The sequence below is a fragment of the Lepidochelys kempii genome, chromosome 9 (genome assembly GCF_965140265.1).
Source record: "Lepidochelys kempii isolate rLepKem1 chromosome 9, rLepKem1.hap2, whole genome shotgun sequence".
Lineage (NCBI taxonomy): Eukaryota > Metazoa > Chordata > Testudines > Cheloniidae > Lepidochelys > Lepidochelys kempii.
Window position 1 is genome coordinate 36,278,205 of NC_133264.1, and position 26,546 is coordinate 36,304,750.

The following is a 26,546-nucleotide window of genomic DNA, read 5'->3' on the forward strand; positions in this document are numbered from 1 at the left end:
ATCTTTTATAGGACCAACTGCCGTTGGTGAGAGAGACAAGCTTTCGGGCTACACAGAGCTCTTCTCCAGGTCTTTCTTTGTTTCTGTTCATCCCAAATATGCATGCAAATCCAGTTATAAAGTGGGTCATTTAATGGAAATTTTGGTTTAGTGACCTAGGGTGCTTGCAGAGAGAGAAGTACTAAAACTGAAAATCTGTTGAGAGATGGGAACCGCAAGACGAGACATCTGAAACTGGGAGGAGGTTTGAGAGCAGGTGCAACAGAAAAGAAGGAAGTTAAAGCTGTGAAGGAGGATGGAAGCTTTATCCTCTTCAGCTGGGGGTTAGTGATAGGAGTAAGCAGTAACTCGGGGAGATGGGAGGCTCTTCTGCTCCTGTTCATCTGGTGAATGTACATTCAAGCCATTGTGTCCCTAATATTATGAGCTGATTATCGTTGGGGAGGAGTAGATCCCCAACAACCTGTAGTTCTGAAATGTAGGTTTCACTGCCAATAGGCTGAGGATACTTGCTCTCCAAAGCTAAACTCTGTGTATGGTGTTCCAAGTGTGGCCTCCTAGTTGTGGCCAGTACTACTCCTTCCCTCCCCCCCCCCCCCCCCCCCTTACTGAACTCTCTTATAGACATGTATACTGACAACTGTGAGTCACCTTCAGGCCACAAATAAAGTGCCTTTTAAGGCAGAAGAGGCCTTATGATGCACTGTCTAATCTCCATGTCTTTTATGCATCCTTAACCATTTCTGCAAAACAGAGTAAGAGAGGAGCATCTTCCCGCCCCCCTTTACATCTGGAACAAATTGTTTAGTCTTGGTTTTGTGGTTAAAGGGCATGATTGAGCAGTTTTGCTGTTGACTTAGTGAAACCTGGATTTCACCCGAGGCTCTATTCCCAGTCATCCTGGTTGACCTGGGGCAAGTCACTTAGGGTTTGATCCTGCAGGGTGCTGAGCATGATGTAACTCCCACGGAAGATAGGAGCTACTTGGTACTTCCATGAGTATTTTCCTGTCTCTGTGTTAATTTCTTCATCAGCAAAAGGATAATGTAGTACTTCCCTCACAGAGCTGTGGTGAAGCTAAATGCATTTCTGTTGGTAAACTGTTGGGAGACTTTAACATAGCAGGCTTTACAGGAGGGTAAAGTATTAATTATTCATTATTACTGCATTAATATTTTACTAGGAGAGGAGTGATATTTCAGTCACATTTTGTTGAATTGCCCCCAGCCAAAGTCACTTTTGCCAATGTATATCTTGTGGATCAAACACCATGATTTCTGGTTTCTACATTATTCTGCAAGAATTTGCTATCCAAAGCTGTTGGCTGGGGTAACTTGGCAAATGTGAAGTGTGAAAATCTCGCCTGCGTATAGAGAGGACTCTGTTAAAAAAAAAAACTGAAATGTATCTCATAGTTACCTATTTTACTATGCCAAACTGAATTTAAAAAAACCCTATGTTTATCATGCATCCATTATAAACGAAATAGACAATTATCCAAGATCTTACTCTAAAGCACAATAGTAACCTTTCTGTTGAATCTGATGGGCTTTGGATTAAGCATCAGAAGAGAGAAAGAAAATCAAATATATTTTTCACACATCATCATAATGTCATAAATTTGATTTAGTAAAAATGCATAATTCCTGCTTTTTCTTTTCTTTTTTATTCATGATAAATCAAGACTCTGTGACATCTTCAGAATCAACACAGGAATATCACGCATCAGGTAAGAGCCTAATTTCTTACAGTGCTACACGTGGAGTGTTAGCAGTGAATAGATAAAATTAGGCATGAGGAGTTTTATTCCCAGCTCTATCACTGAACTGTGGTGTTACCTTGGGAGAGTCATTTAAATAATCTCACAATAGGATGTTTCCATCTCTGTGTTTCAGTTTCTTCAGCTATAAAATGGGGATAATACTTGATGCTATGTGTTTGAAGGCTTATTCCATGTTTGATTGAACCTCAGATGGGAAGAACAATATGTGTAAATCATCATTCATTTATAAATTATACAAACTTGCATGATCTTAAGAAATATTTGTTATTGATGTTTGTTAATTTGTTTTGAAACTCACACATGAGCTAAACTGGATTTGGCCTTCTATGAAATCCTGTATATCGCAGGTGTGTGCTTAGATGGGTCACTCCGATGTGAAACAATTTAATAAGCCTGCCTGGAGAATTTTTGTCAGAATCTTTATTTCTGGAATGTATGTTAACATAGTTCATTTAAAAATAAAATGAGATCCTTGTCTGTTCTGATCCAGATATTCCAGAATACACCCTGACCAATGAATTTTGCCATAAACATTTCTTAATTGGGTTGCTGCTTCGGGAGGTTGGCTATGCACTGCAAGAGGACCAGGATATTAGGCACTTAGCCTTGGCTGTGCTTAAAAACCTAATGGCAAAACATTCATTTGATGATCGATATGCAGATAAGGTAAGTGTGGTATTTATTCTTTCCACTGATATTTTCATGCAGTGAAATACATTTGAAGACTACTCGCTCCCCAGTTTACAATGATTTGTTTCTTTGTATTTTTTTCTCTTTCTTAGGATAAACAGGCACAAATAGCAAATCTGTACATGCCTCTCTATGGCATGCTTTTGGACAATCTCCCAAGGATTTACATGAAGGATATTTTTCTTTTCAATATAAATACATCCAATCAGGTAACTTAATGCAATTTTTCAGAACTTTAATATGAATCATTGTAGTTGTTGATATCCCTTACTTCCTCTAGCATTAACAAAAGGAGAGGCCACCCACAGTTATCAATGGTACTGAAGATTTTCAGACTAGAGTTCCAGAAACACAATCAAGAAGGGAGCGGATACATCTCGAGAACTATGGGAATGAAGAGTGAGATGAGGGTGGGGAAGGGAGAGAGATTTGCAGGGTGTTTCATGCTGAGTTGGCCTTAGTGGCAGCTTTCCAAACAACACCCATGAGTTCAGGTTCATAAAAAGCAGTGTTGTTTTTGCATGCCTCTAGTGGTGATGCTGCTCTGGCTCCTGAGAAGCAGAAGACCTGGCAGGAAGTCTATACCACTTCAGTACAGCCATGAGTCCTGAGCCTACAAACACCTGTGCATGTGCTTAACATTATGCAGAGGAGTATTCCTTTGATGCCAGTGGGAACACTGACATGCATAAGTTTAAACACATGCATGAATGTGAGCAGGATCAGGGTCTTGGCTGTCCATTAGCAGTTCAAGATCTGTTCTGTGGGAAACATACTAAAAAGATGTGATATGAAGCACTGAGAGAGAAGTCTGAGAGCTGCTTTTTTTAATCTTGGTTGATCTCTATTCAGCATTCACTGACCAAATATCAGTGGCTGAGAAATGGGGTTGCCTCATCTCAGGTTAATCACAATGGACCAGATACTAATCTCAGTTGCTCAGGAAGAAATCTGGAGTTACTTTCTTGGAATTTACACCTGATCTGTAGCACAGATCAGAATCTAGCTTAGCACTACTCTATAAATCACCTGGTAGGAGTATTGTTTAGAAGAATGCACTTGTGGTCTGCCTCTGCCTGTAAGGAGATTAGATGTGTTCTTTATATGGCCATATTCAATCTCCAAAAAATAGAAGCAAGTATCTGCAGAAGCTATGGCCCTCCTCAGCTTCCAGCAAACGAACCTGTTTCACTTGATAATTGCTAGAAGTATTAAAATGCCCCTTTTTCTGACACTTAGGCAAGTGGTTTAAGAAGCAAACACACTCTTAGACTTGATCTGTCATATGCAACTCTGCTTATGAGCAGGTTTCATATTGCACATCATTACTCAATGTATTATGGTAAGCCTTGATCTCTTCTGACTGCCTTGTCTAATCAGCTGAAAGTAGGTTTTTAAGCTCAGTGTCTAAGCGATCTGATCAGATGTACTGTAATTATAAAATTAATGAACAGTTTGAGTTTGTAAAAAGTGATATTATATAGCTGAGTTCTTGTTTCTGCCCACTTTTGAAATGCAGGGATCTAGGGATGACTTGAGCACTGCGGGAGGATTTCAGAGTCAAACAGCAATGAAACATGCAAACTCTGTGGATACATCTTTTTCCAAAGATGTCCTGAACTCTATAGCAGGTACTAAAGAAGTGCTGATACACAAAAATCTCTGTGCGTGTTATTTCACCCCATTGTGCTTTCTGCTGAAACGTATCTTGCATCGAGAATATCATCATTAGCCCGTTTATGTGATATACAGTGAAACAAGCGATCCTGTGTTTCTCCTCCTTTCCCATATTTTTGGATCCATTTTATTTTTCTTCTGAAGCTACCCTACTTTTCTTGGTTTTCTTATTGTACTGCCTGTCGTGATGATGCCAACCTTGCATTTAGTGTTTTATTAATCCCTAATGTATTCTTGGAATTGCCTCATGCTTTAAAAATATTTACAGAGATTCTCCTGTAATTCTAAAACCTCATGGAATGGGGAGTTGCCACTTTCTTCACAATGTATGCTAGGTACATCAAAAAGTCATGCTCTGAAGAAGTCATTACATGCTGTACTGCAGGTGTGAATTTTTAATAAGGCAAGCATTTTTATATTTTCAAAATATAGTGGAGGGGAAGAAACACAACTTACTTTGTTTACTTCATCTAAGGCCCCTTTCTAAGCCCACTGAAGTCAGTGAAAGTCTTTCTACTGACTTCAGTGAGCTTTGGATCAGGCCTTCATAAAAAGTCATAGTTTTTTTTTAATGCCATGAATAACAGCAAAAGTGTATCATTTTAGTTCAACTTGTTGCATGTTTTCAATACCAAATGTAGTCACCAGTAACTTCATGACAGAGGTAGACAGTTCAAAGCTGTCCATCCTATATACAACATATTTTTGGTTTTCCATTATTACTGTTAGTTTTTGTACCCATACACATTATTTTAGCATGTTTGCCGTGACTTTTGATTACAGCCTTTTCATCAGTAGCTATCTCTGCAGCAAACCATGCTGACTCCAGAGCTTCCTTAGCAAGTCTTGAGTCTAACCCAAGTACCAGTGAAAAAAACAGTGAGAGAACTGACACCTGTGAAAAGGTACATGCATAAACACTTGAAAACAATTCTTAGAGTTAAAAAGTCTGTCTTGATACTCAGTAAGCCAGTGTGTTTCCAATTCTGCAGATTGTGAGACCTTTGTCTTTGATTGGATCAACTCTTCGCTTCGACAAGTTAGATCAGGCTGAAACTAGAAGCCTTCTTATGTGTTTCCTTCACATTATGAAAACAATTTCAGAAGGTAAAAAAAAATCCCAAAAATGCACTTTTTTACTTGTAATATTATAAAATCCTTAGGGCCTCACTAATGTTATGTCTATGCTACACACTGCTTTCAGCGGCATGTGGGATACGCTGCAGCGACAAGCCGGCTGTGTCCACACTGTGGTGCACAGCTATGTGTATCAGTGAAAGGCTCTGGCAGGAGGGAGTCAACAGGGAAGGGCTCACAGCCTGCTACCTCCCTGCTGCCAGAGCCTTTTGCCATTGCTGGAGTCTTCCCCTGCAGCGGGGAAAGGCTTCAGCAGCAGGGAGCTGCCATAGTTCTTCCCTGTGGCAGGAGCCTTTCCCCGCTTCCTCGCCTCTGCCAGAGCCTTTCCTTGCTGCTGGAGTCTTTTCCTGCGTAGTGGGACACTACAAGATTAAAAATTGCAGTGTAGAGGGAAGGCACAGTTTGGATGAGTAGACAGCCATGTAGGGTATGTACTCGGGTACAGATCCACACCTGCAGGTGTATTCTACTCGCCTAAGCTGTGCCTCACTGTCTACATTGCTATTAAACCTGTGCTGGGGGGCTTCTCGCGCACATGCTCTACATGCAGCCAAAAGAAGCATGCAGTGTTAACTTAGTGTAAAGTCAAGGGAAAACTTATTACAGTCTTCAGTGGGCTATGGATCTGGCCCTCAATTTCCAATAATTGCTAAATTCCTACATTTTGATGTCTGGTTCCAGATACATTGATTTCCTATTGGCAGAGAGCTCCATTCACAGAGATAGCGGACTTTTTCAGCATTTTAGAGTAAGTTCACTCTCTGGTTTGTTTGCTGGTTTGTTAAATAATAATGTTCTCTAGCAGCTGCTGTAGTAATAGTATGTTTTACTCTCTGGGGTAAAATTCAGGCATGCTAATGCTTAAAGACCATATCCTTATGTTGGCTATTTCCAGGGAAAGGATAGGAAACTCTTTGGGGTTTTTCTCACAGAACTTTGTATGAATTATTCTGTTTGGGGTTGAGACTCTCTGCCCCTTCTCTTCCTCATGGGAAAAGGAAGGTCTTTGCCTCCCCAAACCAGTGGATCTTGTGAAAAATCTATGGATTCCAGAGCTATTCACATTCCATGGGCCCTTGTCCTGACCCAATTTCCTCTGGCTCCTTCTGAGCACAACTCCTGTAGGCTCCCTGCTTAGAACAGAACCCCTTAACCAGCTCAGCTGTGAAAGATGAGTAAGATGGAACTGACTGGGTCACCATTTACTTAGCCACACAAGTTCCATAAGGTTGGTGGAGAAACTGTCCTCCTGCAGACGTCCCCACAGGGTTTTCCCCCTGACCACGCAGGAATCCCAAACCCAGGGAGAAGAAATGGGCAATAATAGAGTGGAAGTGATAGTCTTCCCTTCGGTTTCCTGAATTGCGGGAGTTCTTGAATCATTTGCTAACAAAGTGGTGCATTTATCGGGGGGTTCTTAAAAAGATCGAGACTCAGAATTTTTGAAAAATAGTATGGTGTCACTAAACAGAATCATTACAAAATGTACTTCATGCTTTTCAGGGTTTGCCTGCAAAATTTCAGATATCTAGGAAAACGAAATATAATAAGGTAATTTATTTTTTACTTATACGATGTAGAATGCATTGTTATTTTAAGTACTACAGTGGGGATTAACACGTAGATAAAAGTCATCAATGTACATCAATTCCATTCTGAAGGCATCGTTCTTAAATATGGTAGGTGACCTACAGCTACGGTAGCTGATGTACACTTTTTTTTTTAATCCCATGAATGCTTGAAGCTCAACTAATATAGCCATTTTCCTAGGCAACCAGGTGGATTACTTCTGATAGTGTATTAAGCTGTAGTAAAAAGAAAAGGAGTACTTGTGGCACCTTAGAGACTAACATCCGATGAAGTGAGCTGTAGCTCACGAAAGCTTATGCTCAAATAAATGTGTTAGTCTCTAAGGTGCCACAAGTCCTCCTTTTCTTTTTGCGGATACAGACTAACACGGCTGCTACTCTGTAAGCTGTAGTAGTTACACTACTTGAACCAATCTTGTTTTTGAGTGCAAATGCCGGAGAAGGACAAGCAGATCCTTCTGTTTGTCACCATAGAACTGTGAGGGAATGGCGCTATCGTGAATCGCTGAATGCTTCAAAAGCATTAGAAACTGAGATTCCCCTGCCCCCAGTATTTTTCTCTGCCCATTATGCTGAAGAGCATGAGATCATTTTTCCAGCTGTCAAGCATGAAACGTGCACTTCTGTTTCACCATGTTACGATGCTTCATTTTTCATTTCATGCAACAACAATGAACTTTGCTGTCTATCATAAGTTCAGTAGCAAAATGAAGAGTTGCTGTATTAACCAATTCATGCTTTGTGTTATGTTTTGCCAGGCACATATGTGTTTTTCACTGACCTGACCTAATCAGGGGCACGTACCATAACAGAGTTAACGTTTATTTTCTCTTAACAGGAAAATAGCTGCTGCCTTTAAGTTTGCTCAGGCCACCCAGAATAATGGAACACTTAAAGGATCTAACTCATCTTGTCAGACATCTGGTATACTGTCGCAATGGTAATTATTAAGCTTTTAACATCTTAAACCAAATCCAGATCAAAATAGGTCTAAACACATGGTCTAAATCTCATTTACATCCACCAAAAGACCCCTTTGCAGTGCCACGTATTGGGTGGGTATGTTTGGCCCCCATCTGGTTACTTCCACATTTACATGTAGTATAGTCATTTATTATTGTGTCCATTTTGTAAGCTAGGTGTATGTTTCTTTTTCCTGGTCTTTTTTTCTCCAAATAATCAATAAATTGTACATTTTAAGCAGAATTTAATGGTTCTATCCTATGTCATCTGAATAAACTGCAGAAGTAAAATGAAGTAAAATGTGCATTGTAGTAATAGCCGTAATGCTCTCTTGAGGGGAAAATCAGTGTATGTGTTTATAACAGATACTCCCATAAAGAAAAGGAGTACTTGTGGCACCTTAGAGACTGCAGTGAATGCATCCGATGAAGTGAGCTGTAGCTCACGAAAGCTTATGCTCAGATAAATTGGTTAGTCTCTAAGGTGTCACAAGTACTCCTTTTCTTTTTGCGAATACAGACTAACACGGCTGCTACTCTAAAACCTGACATACTCCCATGTTACCAGGTGTTGATCCTGTTGGGGAAAGGTTAAGTAGTTTTTGTTGACTCTTCAAGACAGGTGACTTATTGCCTCATCTGAACATCAAGGAAGTGGGAGTGGCTTTCTAGATAAAGAAGATCAAGGGTATGGGCTGCATGGCCTGAGGTAGCAACCCTAAGAGCAGCCAAGCCAGGAGAGAAGGACTGAAGGGAGTGAATTTCTGATTCTATGTGGTTTGTAGGCTTTGTCTAAGAGCAGGCTGAAAAAGGCTCTATTCACACCGCTCTGTGCTTTTCAGATAAAATTGTTTATCTATGCTCATCTGATTCAAACCCAATAATGCCCAACATCATAAGCCTGTATCATGGCATATGGCTGGAACAAATGAAACATGAGGAAAAGGAAACATTCCTTTTTCCCTCCTCTAGAATAAGCACTGATCTCATTTCACAGCTGGAACTGGCAAGGTGCCTTTGAATTAAAGCATGAAGAGGCCATTGTTTTGCTGCATGTTTACAGGAGAACCAGCATGGTGGAACAAAATTTTAAAACTACCACAAATGAGGCATGCTGCAGCTGTTTCAAGCGACTGCTACAGTCTGCATCCTCCCAAAGCAGCATTTAGCCCTTTTGGCTATAAAAAATATTTGTAAGGAATGGCAAAGACATATGTTAAGAGATAAATAAAATATTGTTACTTTTCAATGGCTCTTCTAACTTGCACTCTGCTTTTGAAGGTGTATGTTTATTTATTTACATTTGGTGACCAACAATGTATTTTCATGTGCATGTGAAGCCAGATTTTCAAAGTAATCCACAGTAAGCTTTTCAAGTGCTCAACAGTTGGGGTCAGATTTTCACCCAGGAGTTTCCATTGCAGCACTTAGAACCAGTTTTGCACCATGTTGGGTAGCAAAAATTTGGCCACTGAAAGGGAGCTGAGCTCTTTTGAAAGTCTAAAAATATTTGTAATATAATCAAATAATTACCAACAGATCAGAGACATTTTTAGTTGAGTGGAAAGTACACATAAATGCTCAATTTATTGCTGAAACTGTTAGTGCCTTGGGTCCTGATTTTCTACCTTACATGTCCACAAGTAGAAGGGCCTCTTCTTGGGCATGTTACTCTTGGTGGGAAAAGGTAAGGGCAAAGCCCACCCTTTGCCTGTATGTATTTGGAGGAGATGGGACTCCACTCTTTGGGAGAGCAGGACAGAAGGTGATGGAGTGGAGTGGAGCCACCATCTGTGGCATCCTGCTCCCTTGCCCACAATTCTGATGACCCCATCATACACCATGCAGCCAACCCTCCCCTCCCCTGCGAAAAGAGGGTTAGGGTATCAGAGCGGTCTGGGTAGCACAGCTAATAGGCCAATATTTTTCACAGTCAGGGTAATTTACCATTGGAACTACTTGGATGTGGTAGATTCTCAATCAGTTGAAGTCCTTAAAGATTGCACAAGACAAGATTGGTTGTCTTTCTAAACGACACACTCTAGCTCAGCCAGTAGTTATGGGGCTGATACAGGTAAATCTTCCTGGCCTGTGGTATGTAGGAAACTAGATTGTCATACTGGTACCTTCTGGCCTTAAAGTCTACTAAAGAAAGATCTCCTTCAGGGTCATGTAGAAATGGAAGCTGTGGGGAGTCAGGGTAGGAGTGCTGAGGCACAAGCTCTCCACTTGGATGGCTTTTGGCAGCTCTCCTGAGTGTTGTGGCTTTCAGGAAACTTGTGATTTTCAGCAAACAAACCTCCTTCTCATTCTGTGGTAGGGCATGGGGTTGGAAACCATGGAGGAAGGTTGCGGGTAACCCTCCCTCCTCTCCTTCTGAAGGACTGATCATGCGCTAACTGTGCAAGTCAAAACTCATACAGATTCTAGGCCTGTATGCAGAAAATAAATTGTGCAGAGGACAAAATTTTCAAAACTGTGTACTTAAAGTTAGGCATCCATATTTAGGCACCTAAATAAAAGGGACCTGATTTTCAGACATGCTGTCAGTTCTCACTGAATTCACCAGTGGATGCAGATTCCCCGTACTTTTGAAAATAAGGCCATTTTTATTTTGGAACCTATGTATGAATGGATGTGCCTGTATTTGGTGCCCTTAGTTTTAAATGTCTTCTATTTAGCAAAATAGTCTATTGTATTCATTAGCAGAATACAAAAAAAGAATTTTTCTTTTTTGTGATCAATGTCCATTCTAAAATCATGAGTCCCCCATTATTTATTAATTGTGTTTAATACTTTGTGGTGTAAATAGTTTTTTCTGTATTCTAAACCAACAGAACTCAGCTCAGTTCCTCTTCCCCTAAGGGCCGTTGTGTAAACATTAGTCAGCTGTTTAAACCAATGCTTCTCCTAGTAATAAGTGAATGTTGTTATGTCTCCTGTGATCTCAAGAAATCACAGAACATCTACTTGTGTTATATATGCCTTGCTGACTTTGTTCTTCCGCTATATTAACCTGAAATATTTTGCATCAGTTGGTCTCCCTTTGGGTCATTGAGAAATACTGCAGATAATTCTGAGAGACATGGAAAAACTATAGGGATATGATAACAACATTTAAACAAAAAACGGTGCTCTCTCAATTTCAGGATGCATTCTACTTCCAGTCATGATGGCCACAAACATCACAGATCTCAAACGTTACCAATAATCCGTGGCAAAAATGCATTTTCCAACCCCAAACTCTTGCAAATGATAGACAGCAGCATGGCAAGTAAGTATGAAGGAAATGAATCTACTTATTTGTCTGTCTCTCTATCTTAGCTTTCTCTATAGAGCCCAGCACCACGATGTATAAGAGACTGATTCAAAGCCCATTGAAGTCAATGAGAGTCTTTACATTGTTTTCAGTGGGCTTTGCTGGGCTGAAATGGAACTTCTATGAATATTAATAGTTGGACCATAGACCTGTAAAGAAAAAAAAAGCCAACACTTTCAAACATCAGAACCTGAAAATAGGTACTTAAACACATAGTTTGAAAATGAAATTAGCAGCTTGCTTTTCAGAGGTGCTGACTTCCCACAGACTTCAGTGGATTCATACCACCCACTTTTTTGCCAGCTCATTAAGTTCCATGGTAATTTGCACCATCTGAGAACCTGCCCCTGGGAGTGTTGTACAGTCAGGTGTGCAACAGCTGAAATAGGATAAGCGCTAGAGCTGATAAAAAATGGGGACTCTGTTTGCAAATATTGTCAAGAAAAAATTGTCCTGTTTTCCATCAAAAAATTTCAAAATTCTGAATGTTTCAACCGTCTTTAATCATGACAAATAAAGCTCTTCAAAATAGAGTGTGGCTGTAACTGCTGCAAATTGTCATCTCCTTGTCATTTTCATATCCCGGTGCTTTAATCTGTAGGAAGCAGATTTTATGAAAATGGATGCCTCAGTATTTTTCACAGCAATTTTCCTTTTAATCCCAAAATCAAGAGGTAATATTTTATGTGCTCATTAAGATGTAGTGTGTATTGGACATTTAAAAAATAACAGGTATCCTTAAAGCATACCTACACATGTCTCTGTTTAACCATAAGAATGGCATTCTGTGTCAGTGAGCAAATACAGTAATGTGACCTCTGAGAGTAGAGGCTTTAAAATATAAATATCCATTTTTCCCCATCAGCATTGTAACTCACTGAAGTGAATTGTAGCATTAGAATATCATTCTAGAATTATAGCATTTACAGACAAGTCAAGCATTTGCTAATTCACCTATGGAACAAACATTGCCAGATTTTAGCAGTCATTGTATGCCTGTGTGAGGGGAGAAGGCTTAGGGATTCTTTCTTCTCCAATTGCCACCCCCACTGTGTAGCCAGAATTCTAGTGCTTGTACTCCCTGACTGGAAGGTGAGGCGGAGTTTTGATTCCAGCAGTGTTAAGATACCCTAAACAGGTGAGGACAGTGTACCATTCCCATTTTGCACAGCTAACATCTAAAGGGGATGCTAAAATGAATGCACACTGCTCACTTATATGTACTAATTATTACGTAAGAGTTCACTTTTCCCGTGTCCTCTGAAGGCAACCTGCATGCCCTTGTCCTTTACAGGTAGAGTGCATCCATCAGCTGCTAGTGGTTTCATGCCCTCTGCACACACAGCCTGATGTACCCTACAGTTAGCCCTTAACAGACCTAACGGTTACAGATAGGCAGACCTGAAAAAGATATGTAACTAGTGGCAGACGGTGTGACAGAAAATGTCAAGTATACATTTGTTTATTGCACATAATTTTTTTCTGAAGGAGATGTGATGATAGGATATAATTCATGGTTCAAATCTCTTGTCAGGCTGAATGTAATCTGTGATGAAAAAAAGCAAACAAAGAAACAATATTCTGCAAAGTTGAAAAGTTGTTACAAAATTAACAAAATTAAAGCAAAGAACCCTCTTCCCCCCTTTAGCTAACATGCACGCTCAGGAATGAATGTTTGTACTGACTTTGAAAGCAGTTCTTGATCTGATTGGAGCGTTATTTATCTTGATACTCACTTGTTGTTCTCTTCCCACTTCTTTTGCTGCAGGCAGCTCCAATGAAACAGACATTGTACACTACGCAGACACAGAGGCAAATATTGCCACAGAGGTTTGCCTCACAATTCTTGACCTACTGTGTCTTTTCACTCAGAACCACCAGGTATGTTCTATTGTTGCAAATTCTGCTTGAAATGGTGTCACAGGTTTGAGCAAAAAGAGAATTTTTAAAAAGTTTCAAAATGCCTGTGAGTACATTACAAAGAAACAAATATAATGCCAAATCATTCTATTATTGAGGGGTTTTGGTGGAGTGAAGGAAAGGGAGTAGTAAGCCCTCATGTAGGTACTGGCCTAAAGTGTCCTGGCTGAGCAGAAGAGCTAGGAAAAGGGATGACCCATGGAAACAGCATCACTTGCTACAGTGTGATGATAGTAATGGTTTGACCTCATATAAACCTGTCATTAAAAAATCTCAATACCTTTACAAAGGTGGGTAAGTATTACCACATTTTAAAAATGGAGACACTGAGGCACAGAGAAGTTAATGCCAAACTTTTCAAACTTGGGTGCCTAAAGCTTAGGCTGCTAACTTCTTACTGAGGCACCTGAATAAAAGGGCTGGTCTACACTACTGCAGCAAGTTGACCCAAATGTGAATAACATACGTGAATAACATAACTGAAGTCAATGTAGCTTAGGTCGACTTACTGCAGTGTCTACACCAAGCTGTCTCAATGGGAGACACTCTCCCACCGACTTCTCTTACCCTTCTCAGAGAGGTGGAGTACACAAATCGATGGGAGAGCACTCTGCCATTGATTTAGCGTGTCTTCACCAGACCTGCAAATCAACACCTGCTGTATCGATTGCAGCAGTGCTAAGTGTAGACATGGCCAAAGTCATCTGAATTTCAGAGATGCTGAAATAGCTTCTTCTGAAGTCAGCGGGAGTTGTGGATGCTCAGCACCTCTTAAAGTCAGGCCACTGATCAAGCCATTCATGTAATATGGATTGAGAAGTCTAACTGTAGGCATTTAAGTTAGAAAATGTTGACCTAAGTGACTCGCTCTAGGTCACACAGATAGAAAGTGGCAGCCATCAACAGAACCTAGTTCTCATGAGTCCCACTTCCCTGTCCTAAGTGCTATGTGTAGTAGTTTGTGGGAAAGAGAAGGGAGAACAAACAGTGGAAAACAATGGTCCCATATTACTGTAGGTATGAAGAGCCCACAGCCCATGGGGAATGCCTCATGTTGCAGGTAACTTCTAAGCACTTGTAGGGCTGACATTAAAGATACCATCACATTTGGACACATTAGGACTTGGTGCAAAAAAAACAAAGGAGCCATTTTCTGTTCCATTATTTTAAAAATATTACAATCCTGTTTGTGTGCTAACTTTTCAGAGACAACTCCAGCAATCTGATTGCCAGAATGCACTGATGAAAAAGGTCTTTGATACCTACCTGCTCTTTTTGCAAGTCAACCAGTCAGCAGTAGCCCTCAAGCATGTCTTTGCTGCCTTGCGGTTGTTTGTGAGCAAGGTAACTATACTTTTATTCCATTTGAAAGCTGTTGCATAAGGTTGGCAGGGCAGTGCAACAAATCCAACCTGGTGGAGGATTTCACACTTTAAGGTGCTTTCTGTCTCTTCGTTTCATTGGTATTTAGGGATCGGTGTTGAAAAACACTCTCTGATTTACTATCTGCAGTTTTGTAGGTACAAATAATTATGGGAGCATTTTCTAACCTCTAGACACTGAACTACCTCGCTGTGCCTGGGAACCAGATCTAAAAGCTACAAAATCGGAGCTGGAGTTGAGGACCTTTCAAAAAAATAATCAGGGATTTGGCAGATGGATTATAGTGGTGGCTGAGGAGAAATGCTACTGTAATTTAGTAACATTAAACAAAATAGATCTGATTGTCCAGTCCCTTGCATGGAACACAGTAGTGGAGAAAAGTTTAAGCTACATGCCATTCTTCCAGAATGGTTGTAAATTGCAAAAAAAATAAATATGGTCATGCTTCTCCCAGCCACATAGCTCAAAGGCCAAAGGAATATAAGATAAACCAGCCACAGCCTGCTTTAAATTACACACCAGACTGCCAGGAGCCAGAGGAACATGTGCAGCGGCAGGAGAGTAAATATCTAACATCATCGCATCCATCCATCCCATTGCGTGCAGGGGTTGTGTTCTTTCTCCGAATGGCTGTAGGCATATTGATCTCAGTAGTGGCTCCTTTGGGGATAATAATCTCTATAGCAATCTAGATCTGCGCCAAACGTGCTTATCTTCTCCCTCCTCTCATTCCTTCTGTTTTCTACTGTCTCCATCCTGTGATTAATAGCTCTCAGCAAACAGAGTCACTTGGACCTTTACATCCTATACTCTCTGCCTTCTAATGCTGTTCAGACTTGGCCACAAGAGGAACACTAGCTTAATGTGGCATAAAGCTATGGTAATCAATAGAGAGGAACGAAATTTTTCAGCAAAATGTTTTCTGGCAAAAATATCAGATTTGGCAACACTGAGACGTTTTATGAATTCATGCCAATTTCACCAATTGTTTTGAAAATAACCTAGCCCTCTCTCCTTACCTCCTCCTCCCTTTACACCCCCTCCCCTTGAATGTTTCCAGTTTTTGGTTTGAAATAACTTTTTGTTTTGAAACTTATTTTAAATGTCTTTATATAAATTCAAAAACGTTTTAAAAATGCTCAAATTGAAATGTTGTATTTCAGGTCAACTGAAACATTTAATTAAATCCAAAATGTTTTTTTTTTTTAACTTTTGGATTCACCGATATTTTGGAATTTTTGTTTTCAGTCCAACTGAAATGAATTTTTTCAACCTTTCCATACTTCCACAAAACATCCATTATGTCCTCAGCTGTAGTGCTATTCCAAACTTTTTTCTCCTCACTGGTCAGCTTTTATAATGGTGTCTGAACTCTCCCCACTTCCCTTGACTATGCTATTTTCATTGCCACTGCTGCCCCTCACTATGCTTTCAGTGCACATGATGATATTTGTGCATCAAATACAAATTTGGAAGGTCAATTTGACTGATGCTTTGTACACAACAGGTTTTGGTTAATGCTTTGTACATAACTTGCACACACCGTTTTCACTTACTTTCATTTTTACACAGAAGAGAATGCTTAGCTAGTGGCAGATGTTTTTGCTAGACACTGGAGTGTCTGAGAGAGAGGCTTGTTTTTAATGAAAGTTTGAAACAAAATATGTTGATTCAAAATGAATGTAGCAGGGAGTGGGAGAAGTGCTAAACATTTTGACATTTTTTCCCTGTAGTTTCCTCCAGCATTTTTTCAAGGGCAAGCAGACATGTGTGGATCATTCTGCTATGAAATCCTGAAATGCTGTAACCATAGGTCACGGTCAACTCAAACAGAGGCATCTGCTCTTCTTTATTTTTTCATGAGAAAGAACTTTGAATTTAACAAGCAGAAGTCAATAGTCAGGTCCCATCTACAGGTGAGTGAAGTGTAAGATGCACTTTAAACAATATATACGGGCTATATAAAATAGTCCACTGAAATGACTCTTTGAATTCTGCAAATCACAGTTTCTCTGTGTCATTCTAATTTTTCTGGCATGTCTGAAAACATTGGGCCATATTCACCAGTTCTTTCCAGCTGTTTCGCTTTGTGCTGGTGATGCAAAACAGCTGCAAACTTCACTAACTGGCCAGTTAAATCAGGTTTATGGCTTCGTTGCATCAGAGGCACAGCACATAGCTGATGGAGCAAATCTGACCCAGTGTGTCAATAGTGTGGGCTTAATTTTCCTCTCTAATTTTACAGCAGTGTGATTCAATCAGTACAGATACATGAACATAAAACTGGAGTAATACAGTGATGAGACGGGATCTCACATTTTAAAATGTAAACAATTATAAACATATAGAAGATGATCTGTTATTTTTATTTATATATTTGCTTATATTTTGTCTTGTTAAAATATTTGTGGAAAGCCCTTTTCTCTCACCCTATCAGTTCCACCTCTTGCTGGTTTTTTAAAGCAGAGAATTAAAATTATGTCCAGACTTTGCTTTTAATTAATAACCATACACTGTTCTTTGTTCCTCTTCACCCATAGCTCATCAAAGCTGTAAGCCAATTGATCGCAGATGCAGGGATTGGTGGATCTCGGTTTCAGCATTCACTTGCAATTATAAATAATTTTGCTAATGGAGACAAGCAGATGAAAGTAAGAAAGGTTTTGTGTCTATCACTACCTGTTATAGATGACTGAATGATAGGAAGAACTGATTCACAAATACCTTCATGAATAAAAGGACTGACTTAGTTTTTCATGGTTCATGTTATTATTTTCTCAAGTAGTCAGGCAACTACCAGGAACTTAGGTAAATGTTTGTGAATCCCAAAATCTTAATAAATATAGCATGAAAGTTTATACATCTGAACTTATTATTTGTTATTCACTATTTGTCATTCTCCTTTTGAAAACGTTTCACTCATCCAATCATGGAGCAGAAATTATGCCGTACGACCAGTGAAACACCATGAATAGCATGTAGTTGAAGTTAACAGTTCCCAAATGATATTTAGGCTAGAAATTATTCTTCCAACTATTTAGCAAATACTTATGAATAATAAATATGTTAATAGAAAATCCAGATTGGTTTGTGAACAATTTGCTAACCCAAAATAAGGGGTTTAACTCCTAATAAGTATTATTTTAAAAACTGTTTAGACCCCACTCTGCTAAATAAATTAGAATACAGTTTTCAATCACAACTTGGGTATTTTTATAAGCTCTTGTCAAATGCTTTTCAAGAAACATTTTCAACTTTATATTTATGGGGCTTACTCTCCTTTCACTAACAGTGGTGTAAATCAGGAGTAAGTCCATTGAAGTCAATAGTTACACTGATGTAAAATTAGTGTAAGTAACATGGGAGTCTCGCCTGTATTTGTTAAAGGGCAGCTTTGATTTTCTTTGATCTGCTAACCTTGTATCTGTGTGTTCTGCTTTTGTAGCATTCTCCGCCCTACCAATCAAAAGAAAGGCACAATTTTATTTTTCTCTGTCGTTATGCTCTCTACATGTATGCAAAAAAACAAACACAAACAAAACCCTGAATATCAGAATTTATTATTGTCCATCTCAAAAAGAAAAACAGCAGAACTGACATAAATATTTTGAGGAATAATCTATGATCTGGCTGATAGGAAGACCAAATTTTTATCTTGTGTGGTTTGAAATGGCTGAGATACCATTTTTCACACTGAATAATACTACCTTCTGCCATTGACGTTAGTGAGGCTACCTGTGGAGTTAAGGTATTACTTGCATCAGTAAGTGTATCCCAATCTGGAAATAAATTTAGCAGCCCTTTACAAACATATGATCATATTTTTGCTTATTACCCCAGCCTCAGTCCGTTGACTTGAGTGGAATTACTCCATATAGACAGTGATGTAACCGAAATCAGAATATAGACTAGGGTTTCTAATGGATGCTGTGACACATCAGTAAATAAATGGCAGAGAACTGTGTAAAATATGTAAATATAATGGGACTATGAGCATGATCTAAATAGGAGTCTATCCATTGACTTCAGGCCCAGTCACCAGTGATACTATAGTTTAACATGATAAAAGTATGGCTTTGTAGGCCTTTTCAATGATTCGTTGCTTATGTTTTCCAAAGAACAGTCACTTTCCAGCAGAGGTAAAAGACCTGACCAAACGCATCAGGACAGTTTTAATGGCCACAGCACAGATGAAGGAACATGAGAAAGACCCAGAGATGCTTGTAGACCTGCAGTACAGCCTAGCAAACTCATATGCCAGTACACCTGAATTACGAAGGACTTGGCTTGAAAACATGGCCAAGATTCATGCTAGAAATGGAGATTTATCAGAGGTAATTTACGTAAGACAAAGAAATCAGTCTGTATTTAGATTGAGATCTACAGATGAAAAGAACTCTATAAAAACTCGGTATAATTAATTATGATTATTGTCATCTAAGCTAAACGTGCAGTTTCCCTCAAGATGACTAAAATAAGATGTGGACTGGGTTGAAGAATGCCTGAATATGCATTCTATATAACAGGCTATATAACAGGAATTAACCATGACTAGCTGACACATTGCTAAGCATGATTTGTTCTTGTCTACAGTGACCACAAGGTCATTGCCAGCTTCATGTTAGCTAATTCAACTGTTAAAATTGTGTTTAAACCATGTAATTTCCTAATGAAGACAAAACTATGTAGTTTCCATTCCCTTCTGGGTTGTTTTTTTTCAGCACAGGAGATGATTTGGGCCAAAGCAAAAAAATTTCTTTTTGGCAAAAATGTTATTTGTATTAAATTGATTAATTGAACCACAAGATCTTAGCCCAATATATCTTGTTTCCAAAGTAACCATGTATTTTCTATGGGTCAGATCCTGATGCTCTTGTTTAACCCTTGCTCTATACGTACATAGGCGAAACTCCTATTAAAATCAATGATAGTTTTGCCTGAGTAAGGACTTCGATATTTGACGTGTGATTTCTTCAAATTGTCAAACTAAGTTTGTTTCCCCTTTTCCAAAACATATTCCAAAAATGAAGAGGGTTTCTGACCCTCAGCAAACTAATAATGTAAGATCTGGGGTGTACTTTAATATATTTATATGGTCTCTGGTTTCAGGCTGCTATGTGCTATATCCATATAGCTGCCCTCATTGCAGAATACCTGAAAAGAAAGGGTAAGTTCAATGTATTCAAATGCAATAATTAATGTAGAGAATTATACAACTGTTCTACATTATACAACTGTTATACATTTTGCAACTGTTTTATTTCATTCAGATCACATTTGTGTTCTTTTCAAGATATCCTGCTGCTTGTACCCTTCACACATGTTTAAGATATGAGGCTAGTAAATTCTTATTGTAACAGCATAATAAAATATGTATTTTATACATAAGAGGTTAATTGAATGTTTAGCTTTTTAGTGCTAAAAGAGAATGCTTAATTTGTTAGTGCGTCATTATTAAATATGCATGTTATTAACACATACCAGTAGCACTATACTAATAACATCTTACACTACCATAGGTTACTGGAAAATGGAAAAGATTTGTACCTCACGTATGCTCCTGGAAGATGTTCAAGTCTCTGATAGTAATCTGTTACTAACTACTCACAGTGGAGGAAGTGAGTGTTCTAACCATGCCTGTTTATGGGTCAAATAACATCATTTAGGAAATGGAATTACTGCTCTTAAACTGATCTAGTGAAAGAAGATGTTCTCAAAAGGGAAAAGAATTATGTTGCATGATTATGTTTTTAATAGAAAGCAATTAATACTAGGAAATATGTGTGATACTTTTCTGATGCTCATTTTGGTTGGACTATTTAATTATCTTGATGAATTGTACGGTATGTCACTAGTTACAGTGTTTACCAACAATAAGCCATTCTGCTACTGATCCAGGCAGGGAACTCCTACTTTAGTCAGTGGGAGCTTTGCACAAAATACATCATAAAAGGATCCTGTAATTTTCATTTCAAAATGAGATAAACTGCTTAAAAAGGACAATTATACATCATCAATGACCAATAACAGAAGTAGAAATAAGACCTTGATTGTACAGTCAGAAAAAATTAACATCCAGATAATGATATTATACGTAGTACATGATGGACAGCTTTTTAACTGGAGTTCATTTTCTTCCTTATAATATGATAAAACATTAAAAGCCCAATTCTGCAAGGTGCAGGAGTATCTCTTGCAAGATAGTACATGCCTGTATCTACCACATCAAGTCAAATGGAGCTAAGTCTTGCAGGAGAGACACTGCAGTTTGTATGATTGGGTCTTAGTCACCCTGCCCCTCCCCACCCTCCCCCCTTTTTTTTTGACAGTTTATGATAAATCAAGTTTTGTGGTTCAACCATTTATTTGGTGTAATAGTGAAATGCCCATGCAGAAAAAAATATGTGATTACATTTTGGATTAAATTCCCTAACTTTGTTAGGACTTTTGGACCCTCATCCCCAACTGGGTGACTTTTTCTGGCCACAAGAGTTTTATGGCTACATAAAATCACCTGATTTCAGGGGGAAAAATAAAGGAAAAAAAGAAATGTTGTTGCGGTTACTGTAATGCTGCTCCTCTCAGAATTGATGTTCAAATTAATATATTCAACTTCCCAATCATTTGCAAAACCATTTTCAGGGTCAACAATAATATATTTCTTTTTCACATTAACACAGAAAACCCATTAAATGCATCGATTAGGGCTAGAATCTATTAAAAGGAGGAAGCGTTAAATTTTTTTTTTTAATGTAAAGTCTTCATTTGTACCAAGCCTGAGACGAGTGGAGCCATGTAAAACTCCTACAGAATGTCATTTTTCTGAGGCTTATATAAACATCAGTTGTGTGACTGGGGAGTCAACCTGGCAATGAGACTGATCCTGCTCTTACTGAGGTCTGTGACAAAACTCCCAGTTGACCGCAGTGCAAGGAAGATCAGGCCCCATACCTGATTGTCTACACATAATTGCCAGTCTAGATTATTTTACTTAGAGCATAGCAGAGAAATAAAAAATAAGATTTTTTGTCTTTAATTATATTGTTCCTCTGCCAATCTCTGTTAGTTTATTAAACTTACATTTCAGGGTTGTTCTCAGCATGAGCTAGCTCTATTGGCACAGCTTCCATAAAGAATTGCTTCTGTGGAAAAGAGAATAAATATTTTGGGTGTGGGGGAGAATAAGATGTGTGTTTTAGAAAGGAGAGAGTAGTCTGATAGCTCATAAATGGTGAAGTCACATCATCTGCAGGAGTGAGACAAATGTATTAAGGGAAGTACGCTTTTCGTCAAGTGGGGGAGTGTGATAGGAAGTCATGCGTGTAAAGAATGAACAGCTTAAGGGTAACGTCAAAACTCAGAGGCAGTAAAACGTCAAATAAGTCAAAACAAATAGTAATAGCAACCCCTTTGTGGTGTGTGCCTCTGTGTTTCCATGCACAGTGGTACAGTATATTTCACTCTAAATTTAATAGATTACCGTCCTTCAAATTTTTCTGCTGTTAAACTAAACATAATGTAAAGAGAACAGGAGTACTTGTGGCACCTTAGAGACTAACAAATTTATTTGAGCATAAGCTTTCGTGGGCTACAGCTCACTTCATTGTTAGTCTCTAAGGTGCCACAAGTACTCCTGTTCTTTTTGCGTATACAGACTAACACGGGTGCTACTCTGAAACCTAAACATCGTGTGTTTCTGAAGTTTGTCTTAACATCACCTTCTCTGGCAGATTTTCCTTTTAAAAAGCACTAAGGTATTAGTGGCCTAAATCACTATGGGTCAGATTCTGCCAATCTTACCCTTAGTGAGTAATACTGTATTTTGTACATAATCTAGCTGAAAACCACTGAACTACTTACATGCTTAATTTTATGCACTATGAGTGCTCTCATTGACTTCAGAAGGACTACACATAGTGTGTCAAGTTAAATATGTATGTAAGTCTTTGCAGGGATAAGGGCCGATTGTACTAGTCAACATGAGTAAGGGTGAGAGACTCTAGCCCTGTAGTAATGCTATTGTACCATTATTGTAGAATACTATCTTCTATGTGTAGTTTTATATGGGTTGGCAGAGTGATAGAACACAAGTAGAGTAATGACACGCAGAGGAAAGGAGAAGATTTCTCTGAGATCATTGCCGTATGAATACATATTAGTGTATCTGCCTAGACAAGCGGATTTATGCCACAGAGGGAACTTAGAAGAATGTGTCATAAATTCAATCAGTTCTATTTGTGGCACTCATCACTTCGATTGTAAAAAAATAAACAAGTAATAATCCTAGCTAAATAAAATTGGTTGTCATTTTACAACATCCTATAGCCTTTTAAAATCCATGGTTATACAAGTATTAATTAGTATTGTTATGGCTTGTACGTCAAGGCTTATTTTCCATGGGATGGCCAGCTTTTCTAAATATTACCCCAAACATTAAAGAAGAAGGAGCTATGAAAGAAGATTCTGGAATGCAAGATACTCCATATAACGAGGTTAGCAATGGTAGCATTTAAATAATAGTGTTCTGTATTCTTTTAACTTTATTACTTTAAGGGTTTTTTTTTAACTATTTATTTACTTATGAAGTGTTAACCGGTTTATAAATCCTTGTCATGTAAATTTCTTTCCTAATTCACCTGATGCCGTTACGTCTGTTAAAATTAGCTTTCTGTATAAAACAGTTTTTCTAGAAAGTTAAGAACTATAATGCCTAACTTGAAAACACTGGTACCACCAGAGAGTGGGACAGTCAAAGATAGTTTTGATTACTAAATAAGTTAGAAACGTTTCTTTACTGAATAGTTGGCCAACTGTATGTATTCCATGGCTCTCCCAGTCTTTAAAAGTCTCTGGTTTCTGATATGGATTAAGATCTGAATTATTTGCAATGGCTGTTATTGGTGAGGGAAAAAGAACTTTTCTTTAGTTCTATCCCAAACCTGTAGTGTAGCCTTTGCTAAAAGATACGCATATGTTTCTGGAGGGCAATAACATTTTTATATGATACCTGCGCACAATATAAATGTGATAAACTATATTAAGGGATCACTTTACCCAATGCAGACTCTTTTCACCTTAAATATGACAACTGTTTAACAATGCACAATAAAGCCACAAAAACATCCAATTTAAATAACTGGGGTGGAATTTTAGCTTGGCGGATTGTAAAATACCAGAATTGGAATACGGGGAACCGTGACTAAAACATCCCTCTGCTCCTCCAAAAAAGTGCCAGGGGGTCTTTTTCTGTCTATAAATGTTTTATATCTCATCCATTAACTTGCTAATGGCTCTGATGGAAGAGTGCTAGTGATCCAGTAGGTAGCACCACTTTGTGTATCACCTGTGGGTTCTTCAAATGCCCAAGCACTTACTGAACCAGCCTGGCATTACTTCTCTTGTGGTAGCTTGCAGAAGCATGGCTGCAGATATATGATGGCTGGTGGTTTCTGAAGCTTTAGGAATTTCTTATTTGGGGCATTTTGAATCTTTAAAGTGGTACATAGTCCTACATGAGACTGTAGCAGGTTGCCAAATGATTTTCACCAATTTCTTACTAAACTTCTTATGACTATATTAACCTACTGTATAGAAGAAATCATATTGAAATAAAACAATATATATGTACTGTTGATGTCATCATAATTACCAAATGCTATCAACAAGCAAGTCACCATAGAATTTTTATTTGTGGGATTACAGAATATCCTTGTGAAGCAGCTGGAGTTATGTGTTGAATACCTGTGGAAGTCTGAAAGATATGAACTGATTGCTGGAGTTAACAAGCCTATCATTGCTGTATTTGAGAAACAAAGAGATTTTAAAGTAAGCTGGGTTTCCAATTAAAATGCCTGTCTTAAAAAAACAAAGAGTAGCAGGAAAACACAGACTAGTGTTGTTCTTTAAATTGGCATATTTCAATTTTATTTTAATATTGCTGGAGGGTTTTCTTTCGTCTTTTGATGACTGAGTTAAAAATATCTTGTCTGAAGCCTGTGCAAGGTTATGGAAACCCTGTGAAAATACATTTTCTATGGTTTCTGTAGCTCTGAGATCCCATAGATATAGTTTTCATTATTCAGACCTACGTTAGTAAAATTACCATATACTGTCACCTATGAAGGTAGTGACCAAACATTGTTCCATCTTCATGGCTATTCCATAGCCTACATGAAATGAGTATATTGGCCTTTAGCTCAGTTCCAAGAGAATTGGGGTCCACATCACTATAATGACCGTTGCCCTGACATGCAATGAGCTCAAAAAGTGAGCAGGCTCCTGTGCCTATTTGAAGTTCATTGCAGGATTGCGGTCTAAACAATCCCCTTTTAGGCAGTCAAAGAAGAAAGACTAACTGGATGGGGCGGGGGAAGTATCTACTCTCTAACCCACAAAACTGATCCCACCAGCTCAGGGTTTGGGTACACTGGTGGGACAGAGGATGGAAACTCACATTGCTATCACCTATGCTTTACCTGTGCCATGAATGGATAAAGGGCTTTGCTTTCAAATCCTGTTCCTTTCATAGGCACTAAAATCACACTTGCAAATTTCTTTGGACAAATGAACCTGTAAAGCTCATTAAAACCATAATATTGTTGCCTGGTGAAATTATATCAAAATTCTAGCTATTTTTTATTTAGATATTTTAGTCTATGTCTAGCATTATATGACCCTTCTAGAGGTCTATTCTTATTTTTACAACCCCTTCGACCAACTGAATAGGAATTCCTATATGCATTTATCAGAGAGTTGATTTGTAGCAGTGAAAATGTTTAGATATACCTAAGCATCAAAATAACCAAAATTACAGGATAAAGGATTTAATTTTGAAATTATTCCATGTTTGCTTTTGTTTTTCTTTCATTTAAAGTAGAAAAGCAATTACTTAATAATAATCCAAGTCATTGATTTCCTTGTTTAAACTGGAAAAAAGTAACAGCATGGGATGTCATTTAGGAAGCATGGCCCCAGTGCAAAACATGGCTTTTACCAGAAGTTCACACTATGATGATAAAGTTATAGAATAACTGAAACTGAGAAGGAGTAAGGACTGTATCCAGCCAAAATACCCTGGAGCTGATTCTGGCTTGCGATGGCGTATAAGGGCAGTAGTGCTCTATCTGATGGTGGGGGTGGTTTGGTGCAAAAGTGGTATAAAGAGACTCCTGATGCCCGCCCCGAGGCTGCCCCTTCTGTGCTGTGTCTCTCAGGATGTGCTCTTAATTCCATTCCATGTCCACTGAATCGCAGTTCAGTAATCAGGATGAGTAGCCTCATCACTGGCCATCCAGATGTGGGGGGACCATCCCATTTCTTTTTCTACACGTTGGGACAGATTTATACTGTAACTCTTTCCTTATGGAGCTATGCAAGAAGGCTACTACCACCCTAAAACTGTGTGGCCAGGAGAAGGCAGGAGTCTTGAAATTGACCTCTTGCAGCTGCTACTGAGAATAAAGAAGGTAGCCACCTCCAAATGACTGGAAATCCTATGGAGGCAAATTTAGCCTGAATAAAGCCTTTAAAAATATAATTTTACATTGCACTTCTTCTGTTTCCTTTTACTTTAGAGACTGTCAGATCTGTACTATGACATCCATCGATCATATCTGAAGGTTGCAGAAGTAGTGAATTCTGAGAAACGTTTGTTCGGGCGATACTATCGTGTTGCTTTTTATGGACAGGTACGTTAGCCTCAGATTTCGTGTGTATGTCCTTGTATCTATAGATATAAAACTGCACATTTTGGGAAAATCATTCTGGACACACTTTTCTTAAGGAAATTAAACTAGGCAAACACGGTCAACAATGAAACTATGTTGTAATAGTTCATTAAAAAGCCTGGGCTGAGCCCAGAAGTCTTTACTTTACGTCAGTGTAAATTGTTAGAATGGATTTACACTGGTGCGATTGAGAGCAGAATTTGCACCTCAATTTCTAGTCATTCCTTACTCAGGCTAAGCTGATTCTGAAGTCAAGGTTAGTGATGTTTTGTGTGATAAGAATTTAATAAATCCTAGTAATGACCTCAGTATTCAGTCCCATCTTTCTAAGCACCATAAACTAGAGCTGTGAACAGTAGC

The 26,546-nt window shown here is 38.6% G+C and overlaps 1 protein-coding gene across 17 annotated transcripts in view; it reads left to right on the forward strand.

The window, feature by feature from the left end:
• DOCK10 (dedicator of cytokinesis 10) overlaps positions 1-26,546 on the forward strand; it is a 245,037-nt gene that overhangs the window by 186,581 nt on the left and 31,910 nt on the right. For 10 of the 17 annotated variants that reach the window (XM_073359912.1, XM_073359906.1, XM_073359907.1 and 7 more), the window contains 20 exons: positions 1,685-1,729; positions 2,274-2,449; positions 2,566-2,682; positions 3,993-4,104; positions 4,934-5,055; positions 5,143-5,257; positions 5,969-6,035; positions 6,791-6,838; positions 7,715-7,816; positions 10,988-11,112; positions 12,926-13,038; positions 14,284-14,421; positions 16,194-16,376; positions 17,001-17,111; positions 18,579-18,794; positions 19,570-19,627; positions 19,980-20,078; positions 22,846-22,952; positions 24,163-24,285; positions 26,034-26,147. In XM_073359912.1, coding sequence (XP_073216013.1) covers positions 1,685-1,729; positions 2,274-2,449; positions 2,566-2,682; positions 3,993-4,104; positions 4,934-5,055; positions 5,143-5,257; positions 5,969-6,035; positions 6,791-6,838; positions 7,715-7,816; positions 10,988-11,112; positions 12,926-13,038; positions 14,284-14,421; positions 16,194-16,376; positions 17,001-17,111; positions 18,579-18,794; positions 19,570-19,627; positions 19,980-20,078; positions 22,846-22,952; positions 24,163-24,285; positions 26,034-26,147 — 2,291 coding nt within the window. Of the gene's footprint in view, positions 1-1,684; positions 1,730-2,273; positions 2,450-2,565; positions 2,683-3,992; positions 4,105-4,933; positions 5,056-5,142; positions 5,258-5,968; positions 6,036-6,790; positions 6,839-7,714; positions 7,817-10,987; positions 11,113-12,925; positions 13,039-14,283; positions 14,422-16,193; positions 16,377-17,000; positions 17,112-18,578; positions 18,795-19,569; positions 19,628-19,979; positions 20,079-22,845; positions 22,953-24,162; positions 24,286-26,033; positions 26,148-26,546 lie in introns of those variants that run through there. The other 7 variants (XM_073359915.1, XM_073359922.1, XM_073359908.1 and 4 more) reach the window with 6 other exon arrangements.